The 9987-nt window shown below is 38.1% G+C and overlaps 1 protein-coding gene across 13 annotated transcripts in view; it reads right to left on the reverse strand.

Annotated features, from left to right (window-relative positions):
* Positions 1-25: 25 nt before the first annotated feature.
* The window catches only part of LOC106879514 (ralBP1-associated Eps domain-containing protein 1), a 138270-nt gene continuing 128308 nt past the window's right edge, over positions 26-9987 (reverse strand). For all 13 annotated transcript variants that reach the window (XM_052978091.1, XM_052978097.1, XM_014929138.2 and 10 more), the window contains 4 exons: positions 9637-9670; positions 7324-7367; positions 4923-4987; positions 26-884 (listed from right to left, as the gene is read on the reverse strand). In XM_052978091.1, coding sequence (XP_052834051.1) covers positions 713-884; positions 4923-4987; positions 7324-7367; positions 9637-9670 — 315 coding nt within the window. In that variant the 3' untranslated portion in view covers positions 26-712. The remainder of the gene's footprint in view (positions 885-4922; positions 4988-7323; positions 7368-9636; positions 9671-9987) is intronic.

Here is a 9987-nt window from a genome sequence, read left to right on the forward strand (position 1 = left end):
ATATATATATATATATATATAGGAGGATATAGGCGGTGCAAATAGGCAGTTCTTTACTAGCCATAAATAGCAGCACATTTGTAACAGTAGAACCAACCTCTATGACACCAGTTACAGATTCGATCTCTATCAAATCTAATGACAGACAATAGAGGAAGAGAGGAGATATTCAGAGGCAGAAACAAAACCCGATTAAAACAAATCAAGTTTACAATATCTGTTCCATATATCATTTCTTTTGATGCTTGTATGAGTGTGTGTGTATGTGTGTGTGTTCCATAATATTTTGCTACTTAAGTTAAATTTGTTTAAATGCAATACAGAAAAAAAAAATAGTGAGAAGAAGCAAGTGTTTTCATGGTAGTTATAATCCAATAGTTATCAACCATGTCCATCAGCAAATAAGGAGATCAGACCTGACTACAGGCAGTCGCTGCTGTTACTGCTAACAGACACAATGTTTTAGTAATTCTGCTTCAAGTAACTTACTGCCAACCATTAATTTACTGATATAATGAGAAGATTATTTTAAAACAAGAATTCTCAGTCCTTAGGTCCTTCCTTTGCTGAGTGGGGTTTTCATCTTGGGCTTCCGAGCCATCTGCCCCATTCTCGGTAATTTCCCTGATGTGGTTGCTGTCTTTTTTTTCTTTTTCTTTTGGAAATGGCTTTATTAATGCCAAGGGCTGCTGGTTCAGTAGCTGTATACTAGTCAGCTGTGGTAGGGCCTCAGGTGCTCCAGTTGGATTTCCAGCGCAATCCGCTGTTCCATCACCTCCTGGAGTTCCTGGTTCAGTTCGCTATTAACACGTTCTAGCATGGCATTCCTTTCTTTATGGGTACTAATTGCCATTTGGAGCTCTCGTTTATCCCGACTTGGTTGCCTAAAGAGAGAAGCAGTAACAATATAAGTCATTTCAAACAACAAATCCAAGACAGGTACAGTAACTATTTCATAACAAATTTATAGTTTAAGTCATCACATGCAGGAATAAATCATTTTTGCACAAGAAAACATTTACTACAGCTTCTTTTTATTTAACATCCTTTGACTCCACAAAATTCTTGAAGAAAACTCACAATTGGTAATTGTAAATAATACCAAGTGCAGAAATTTTAAACTTTTCTACAGACTAATCTATTGATTAATCAGTCATTTGCTTGTGGAAAGTCCTTGCAAATCTAATTTATCACATAAGATTAGGATTACAAGAAATAATTACAAAAATTTCACATAAAACATGTAAGGAAATAATTCTAAAAAGTTACCATCACTATACACTGTCTTTCCATGCAAGCATAAGTTGGATAGGTTTTCACAATTCAAATTATTTGCTATTGAGAGCAACTGCTTTCATAGACTGATACTTGAATATGTTATCTTGATTTGGTTTAGTTTCTATAGCTGGATGCCCTCCCTATTGTCAACCACTTGAGTGCACTCAGGGCATTTTTCTCATGGTACCAACCAACACTGAGAGTAAAACTATGACAAGATAGGACAAAACAAACCTCACAACCCTCTATTTCTCAGCTTGTTTGCCATCCACTTTACAGTATGTACTAGGTATGTCACTAGATTTTGAAAATGTGGTTATTTAATTAACAAGTTTGCTGACAGCACTGTTTTAAAATACATTATATTCCCTTTTCAACTAATTCAAAAGTAACAACTCATGCTTTATTAAATTTGATTTTATGTGAAACTTCTTTCTTCAGAATAATTACAGAAATCATGGTGGGAGTAGATTACATCCTTTACAAATTTTCCTTTTCTGTGTGTGTGTGTGTGTGTGTAGATATCATCATTATTCATTTTAATGCCTTATTTTCCATGCTTGTATGGATCAGAGTTTATTAAGGCAGATTTTCTAAGGCTGGATACCCTTCATGTCACCAAACCTCATCTGTTTCCAAGCAAGATAATATTTCCTTCTTGCCAGATATGTTTTGCAGAATATTTGAAGTGAATGACACTGCTTGTGTGACAGTCACACTCATTTACAGCCATCATACTAAGACAAGGAAGCACATACACACACATATACTGTAGTGAGACCAATTTCTGTTGTGGCATATTGAAGTCAACTAGCGTTTTATAGGCTCAATACATTAATCTGTAAAGATTGGTCATCTTACCTATCATATGAGTTTGGAATATTGGTTGAGTCCTGTGCTTTGATTGGTTGACTAAAGCGTGGGATATGGATTGAGGATTCAATCACATTGCATGTAATACATTCTCAAACTAATCTGAATCTGTACTGGAGCCTACCTTCTGTCAATGTAGAGGTCTAACAAATCATCTATGAGCAGAGGGTTGAGCGATTTTCATGAAGGTGAGTCAGGTTATTTTCCTGCCATTATTCACCAGAACAAAATTAAAAAAACGGAGCACATATAAAAAATGACGGCCAGAGATTAATTATCCAAGCAATTGATGAACTATTCAATCACATCAGAATTCATGATGTGTTCATTTTGTCGACTAAACTATTTAACAGAGGAATAAAGTCTCACTGTTGTTTTTTAAAGTTTGTTTCTTGTATCATTTCTACAAGTGAACACACAACAAGTTATATAATGGAATGCAAGATTCCGTAGTAAAACTAAGGGAGGCTTTATATCAACACTTGTTAAAATATGATGTCTTTCAATGCAGGCATGAGTTGGGTGAGTTGTCACAATCCAAATTATTTCTAATTCAGAGCTACTGCTCTCATAGACTGGTACACATGATGAGCTTCTACCAAATCCACTGACAAAGCTTTGGATAGCCTGGAGCTATAGTAGAGGATTTGTCCAAGATGGTGACAGAAAGGGCATTCAACTAGAGAAAATCTACCTCAATGAATTCTGTCAAGCATGGAAAAGTAGATGTAAAAATTATATATATATATAAAGAAAAGGATAAAGAGACTAATGACAAAGTTTCTAACTTTGCCATTAGTCTCTTTATCCTATTCTTTCTTTATATATACACACGCTAATACACGACCCATGTTATATTCCCCACTCATGTTGCAACCATGACAGGGGCAAAACTAGTCGGTATACAGCACTTACTCGGTATTACCTGTATCTTTAGGGTTTGGTTGACTCCAATACCCTTCATAACCTTTATATATATATATATATATATATAAACAAAAGTAAATGAGTATATGCATATATACGTACAGGTATGTGCATACCGACATCCACCTGTATGTATAGGTGCATATCTGGGTACAGGACATTGCAAACAAACGTAGACGAGAACACACGAGCCACATAGAGAACATTCTACTTCATCAGCTACCCACGTTTTAACACCGGTGTTTCAACGAGCTTCGGGCAGCATATATAACTCTGAAAGCATATTTGCTAGAATAAGAATGGGCTGGGCAAAGTTCAGAGAGCTACTATCATTGTTGGTAATAAAGGGCCTCTCACTCAGAGAGAAAGGCAGTTCGTATGATGCCTGTGTACAAACAGCTATGCTACATGATAATGAAACATGGGCTATAACTGCAGAAAATATACAAAGGCCTGAAAGAAATGAAACCAGCATGCTCTGCTGGATGGCTACTGTCAGAAGATTGTGCTGGTACAGAGAGAAGATTGTGCTGGTACAGTCATGTGATGCATATAATTGATGAAAAAAAATGCCAATCTCTAATTGTGGAGGGAACCCGTGGAAAGAGTTAACATGGGATGACATACTCTTTTACTCGTTTCAGTCATTTGACTGCAGCCATGCTGGAGCACCGCCTTTAGTTGAGCAAATCGACTCTAGGACTTATTCATTGTAAGCCTAATACTTATTCTATCATTCTCATCTGCCGAACCACTAAGTTATGGGGACGTAAACACACCAGTATTGGTTGTCAAGCGATGTTGGGGGGACAAACACAAACACACACACACACATATATATATATATACATATATACGATGGGCTTCCATCAGTTTCCATCTACCAAATCCACTCACAAGGCTTTAGTAGAAGACACTTGCCCAAGGTGCCACGCAGTGGGACTGAACTCGGAACCATGTGGTTGGTAAGCAAGCTACTTACCACACAGCCACTCCTGCACCTGTTGACATGTTGAGAAATGAAATGCAAACATTGAACCTCAAAGAAATGACAAGGGACTGAGACTTCGGGTAATCTGCTGTGCTCAAGAAGACATGTCGAGCAATGTAAAATCATAGTCATCCATCCATACAGGCATGTCCTTTACAGCCATATCCTAGAGGACACATAATTCTGTCCTCTAGCAAAACTCCCCAACACCCCCACCAGGTCTCACCACTCTCCCTCACATGCCTATCTGCACACTCTCCATGCCTTTATATTATCTATCATACTCACCTCCCAGCCACTCCAGTTTCTCTCACCATCACTTGCTATCTATAATTATCTCCCTTTACACTCTTACAGAAGATCTCTATCCCATCAGTACTACTTATACTCTCCCCCTTATGTTTCTTGTGAGTAGGCCCTTGCTTACTCTCTCTGACTTTCTAGCTCTCTCCTACCTCTCTTTTGTTCCTTGTCCTATGGGGTAACTGAGTATGTCTTTTGTGGTAAGGCAGCTCTCCTTGTCCCTCTATCATACTCCAGCCTCTCACCTGGCACATGGCCACATCTCTCATTTCCACTCTCTCTCAGCTGAGAGGTTCTTGTCTTTCTAGCTAGTTGGCAACCCAACAGATGCTGGCACCACATCAGAAGTACCCATGCTGGTGCCACGTCAGAGGCACCCAGTACACTCTGTAAAGTAGTTGGGGTTAAGAAGGGCATCCAGTCACGCCAAAACAGACAACTGGAGCCTGGTGCAGCTCTCCAGCTCCTGTCAAACAGTCAAAACCCATGGCAGCATGGAAAATAGATGTTAGATGATGATGAGAATATATATTTGTACTGACAAACCTACCTGCCATAGTAAGAAGACTTTTGCCGATCACTACTCATAACTTCTTCTTCAGGTTCTGGAAGCACCTAAAACACACAGAAGATAATACTTTTAGGCATCATCTATATATTTGGATAAAAAAAAGTATTTTATCAACAAGCATCAACTGAAACATTACCAGCAATTTTAGTCTTAGGTGGGTTTTCAGAAAAATCTTTTATGGTACTTATTTCTTTCAACATTTTCTTTGAAGTGTAGAACAGATTTTTTTTTTTTTTTTCAATTTCTGTCTATAATTTCTCACTATAATTCACATTCACCAGCATAAGTATATAAATAAAAGATTATAAACGAATGTATTAAACTTGCATTGGAAATTCATACCCGTGAATGACATTGTCTTGAAAAGATAATCCAGCTTGTATACACATTGACCCTTTTCATACCAAACCCATCTGAGACTGCCAAACTAGAAGTAGTTGATAGCTTCCGTTACCTAGGGGACCAAGTCAGTAGCAGGGGTGGATGCTCTGAAAGTGTAGCTGCTAGAATAAGAATAGCCTGAGCAAAGTTCAGAGAGCTCTTACCTCTGCTGGTGACAAAGGGTCTCTCACTGAGAGTAAAAGGTAAACTGTATGACGCATGTATGCGAACAGCCATGCTACATGGTAGTGAAACATGGGCCATGACTGCTGAGGACATGCGTAAGCTTGCAAGGAATGAAGCCAGTATTCTCCGCTGGATGTGTAATGTCAGTGTGCACACACGACAGAGTGTAAGCGCCCTGAGAGAAAAGTTGGATTTAAGAAGCATCAGATGTGGTGTGCAAGAGAGACAACTGCCCTGGTATGGTCGTGTTGCGAATGAATGAGGACAGCTGTGTGAAAAGTCACATCCTAGCAGTTGAGGGAACCTGTGGGAGATGTAGACCCAGGAAGACCTGGGATGAGGTGGTGAGGCATGACCTTCAAACATTGGGCCTTACCGAGGCAATGACTAGAGACCAGGACCTTTGGAGATATGCTGTGCTTGAGAAGACTCAACAAGCCAAGTGAGACCATAACTTATGGCCTATGCCAGTGGGTGTAACCAGCCCATTTATGAATACCCCTCATTCATTGGACAATAAACCTTGCTTGTGAAGACCTATTGAGGCAAGTAAAATCAAAATCAAAATTGCTGACGTGGCTAACGACAGTACCGCCTGATTGGCACTCTTGCCAGTGGAACGTTAAAAGCACATCCAAACGTGGGGTGTAACCGGCCCACTTATGAGTACCCCTCATTCATTGGACAATGAACTTTGCTTGCAAAGACCTATTGAGGCAAGTGTAAACAAACCAAAATCGCTGACATGGCCGATGACAGTACCGCCTGATTGGCACTTGTGCCAGTGGAGCGTTAAAAGCACATCCAAGTGTGATCATTGCCAGGCCCCCGGATTGGCTCCCATGCCGGTGATATGTGAAAAGCACCAGTCATGTGTGATTGTTGCCAGTGTCACCCTGCCAGCACGTGCCGGTGGCGCATGAAAAACAACATTCGAGCGTAGTTGTTGCCATTGCTGCCGGACTGGCTCCCGTGCAGGTAGCACATAACAGCACCTTTCGAGCATGGTCATTGCCAGAACCGCCTGACTGGCCCTCATGCCAGTGGCATGTAAAAAGCACCCACTATTCTCGGAGTGGTTGGCGTTAGAAAGGGCATCCAGCTGTAGAAACTTTGCCAGATCAGATTGAGCCTGGTGCAGCCTCTGGTTCACCAGTCCTTGGTCAAACCGTCCAATCCATGCCAGCATGGAAAGCGGACATTAAACAATGATGATGACGATTGTGTCATTAATGTCACTGACTTTAGTGAATGAATATCTGATGGGTGGAGGGGTACACTAATAATTACTTCCAGTCACCATGATGACTAGTGACCATCAATTTATTTTCAGTCACACTAGAAGTGTGGATATGGATTTAATGATACAAAATATGTATACAGGTGTAAGCATGGCTGTGTAGTTAAGAGGTTCACTTCCCAACCATGTGGTTTTGGATTCAGTCCCCTTGTGAAGCACCTTGGGCAAGTGTCTTCTACCATGTCCTGAGCCAACCAATGTCTTGTGAGCAAATTTGGTAAATGGAAAGTATAAGGAAGCCTAACATATGTATATGTTTGTATGTGAGAGAAAAAGAGTTACAGAGAAAGACTGTGCAAGTGTCTACATTTGTCACTCGCTACTTAACTAGTGCTGGTTTGTCTATGTAACTTAGTAATTTGTCAAAAAAGACAGATAGAATAAGTACCAGACTTAAAAACAAGTACTAAGGTGGATTAATCTGGTACTCCAGCATGGCTACATTCCAATGACTGAAACAAGTAAAAGAAAATGTGAGTATTCTTGATATGCTTAATATATTACAAAACTCACCTTTGAAACTGAAGTATTATTGACAATTGAACTATCAACATTATCTGAAACATAATTTAAAGAACAAATAAGCTTAAAATAAAGATCAGAAAAGAAAATGATGCAGAAACTGGAAATGAAATAGAAATTAATTATAAACATCATACATAATGATATTTGAGAAAGATCCTATCTTTTAAATAATGACATCACTGCTTTTGCATATGTTTTGTGCATTGGATGTTAACTCTTCTGTTAAAAATGTAAATCTTGAGACATGCTAAATGAAGACAATGTCAGTTTGAATGATAATCTTTTCAAATTCATTAATATACTCTGCTACAAAGAATAAATAATTTGTACATGTATATGTGAGGGAAGAAGTAGAAGAATGAGTGTAGAAAACATATTGGGGTAAGATACATTTAAAAAAAACTGGATGGGAAGAATTCTATACTAGAAACAAAATATATTTCTATACAAAGGGCAGGTGAAGGCACAATTGCAAGATTATGGTTCTGATTCCCAGACTGGGTGGTATGTTGTGTTCTGAAAGAAAACACTTCATTTCACTTAGCTCCATTCCACTTAGCTGTAAATGAGTAAACTCTGCAACTGGTTGGGAGCCTGTTCAGTGGGAAATGTGGTCTCAGTCATTTGTACACCAGGGAAACTGGGTAACTGGCTCTAAGTGACCTCACACTTGAGACAGTGCTTACTTTTTACAAAAGGTAGATAGTATGAAGTATGTTTAAGAAGCAAAGAGTTATATGAAAGTAAAATTTAAGTAATATGTATATAGGAGATTTGAAAAGGTTGCAGAGGAATCGTCTATCAGTTTTTTAAACGTTAATTTACATAAAGTCTAGTATAAATGTGATGCAAAAGCAGCTGGTATCAAGCACAATGATTGACATGTCTAAGAAATGTCATTGCACTGATGTGAACATATAATATGAATGGATATTTGGAGAGTGAAAAATTGATGTATGAAAGCAGTTGAAACAAAGATAAACCATGGGCAAGAGATGTGGAATACACAGATAATTTTGAAATGAGATGACATAGTTGAAACTCATAAATTACATACTGTTTTGCAAACATATTGTATTGCTATTTTTGAATTGAGAACAATAATGGAGTGGGTGATGGAGATGCAAAAAGACGTCTTTGTGTGCTTCATAGATCACACAAATGCCTTCAATAAAGTAAAACATGAAGAACTCAGTAACCTTGGTCTGCATGGAAATGACCTTGAAATCTTGTAGAGCTTGTACTGGAACAAATCAAGAGTGCATAAAGGTGGATGGAGAATGCTGTGAATACACTAGCATCAGGTGAAGGGTTAAACAAGGATGTGTTATGCCACCAGATCTCTTCAATTACCATAGTGGATTGATCATAAGAGAAATGGAGAAGGAAAAAGGTCTTAGAATAGGAGGCAGAAACATCACAAACATAAGATATGCAGATGGCACAGAAAAGGGACTTCAGGATGTAGTGAGAAAGTGAGAGGAAAGGTCTGTTCATAAAACACAAGACAGTGTATAGTGGTGACAAAGAATGGAAGCCTAAGTGCATGCTGAAAATGAACAATCAAATCATTAAGCAGGTATCAACCTTCAACTACCTTGGAACTTTGATCACAGAAGACAAGATGTGTAAAGGAGATCAAAAGACAAATACTGCTGGCAGAATCTGCATTCTCAAAATTGCATAACATCTTGAGAAATTGTACTCCAAGCATCAAGACCAAGATCCGTATATTGAACTGCTAGGACTACCCTGTGTTAATGTATGGAAGTGAGGCATGGTCTATAATATCAGAAAGGAGAAGGTGCACAAAGAGCTATGAAATATGGTTCTTAAGGAGAATATTGAAGATAGCATGGACAAAGTGTTTAATGAAGAAGTGATAACCCAGGCTGTGGTAAATAGGAAACTGCTTCTTGATATAAGGACCAAATGACTGAAATTTCTTGGCTGTTTGATGAAGTGGGGGAGGGGGCAGAGAATTTACTAATGACTGGAAAGATTGAATGGAAAAGAAGCAGAAGAAGAAGAAGAAGAAGGGTGATATGGCTATCAAACTTGACAAACCGGTTGGAAGAAAGACATATTAAACATCATGAAGTAGAACTATTACAGAAAACAAAGGACAGAGAATTGAGGCAGAACATTACTTATGTTCTGCATCCTAGACATGGCACAAGAAAAGAAAAAATTGCTAAAACAATCACCAACCTACACCAGTATTAAAATAATCACACACACACACAAAAGGGGCTTGTATGAAAATAGAGTATAACATGAGGGTCCAAAATGAAAACATACCTGTATCTGTTTGAGTTGTAATAGGAGGCAAACCCTGAAAAGCAATGAGGATTGGATGTCAGACAATTAGATATTAAAAAACATGAATTTTAAAATAAACAATAGGTGATAAAAAAAAAATACCTCTGGTACTAACATGAAACAATTCTATAAAAAGAAAACAGAATATTGTTTTTAAAGAACATGAAAAATAAATTTCTCAGATTAAATTTTTTAAAAACATATAAAAAAAGTTGATTTAAAAAATAATGGCAAAGACAGTGGAAACGTGGAGTAGTCAGACCACATAGGGCAGCCACTTTATATATATATATATATATATATATGTATATATATATATATATGTATATA

The sequence above is a fragment of the Octopus bimaculoides genome, chromosome 2 (genome assembly GCF_001194135.2).
Source record: "Octopus bimaculoides isolate UCB-OBI-ISO-001 chromosome 2, ASM119413v2, whole genome shotgun sequence".
Classification (NCBI taxonomy): domain Eukaryota; kingdom Metazoa; phylum Mollusca; class Cephalopoda; order Octopoda; family Octopodidae; genus Octopus; species Octopus bimaculoides.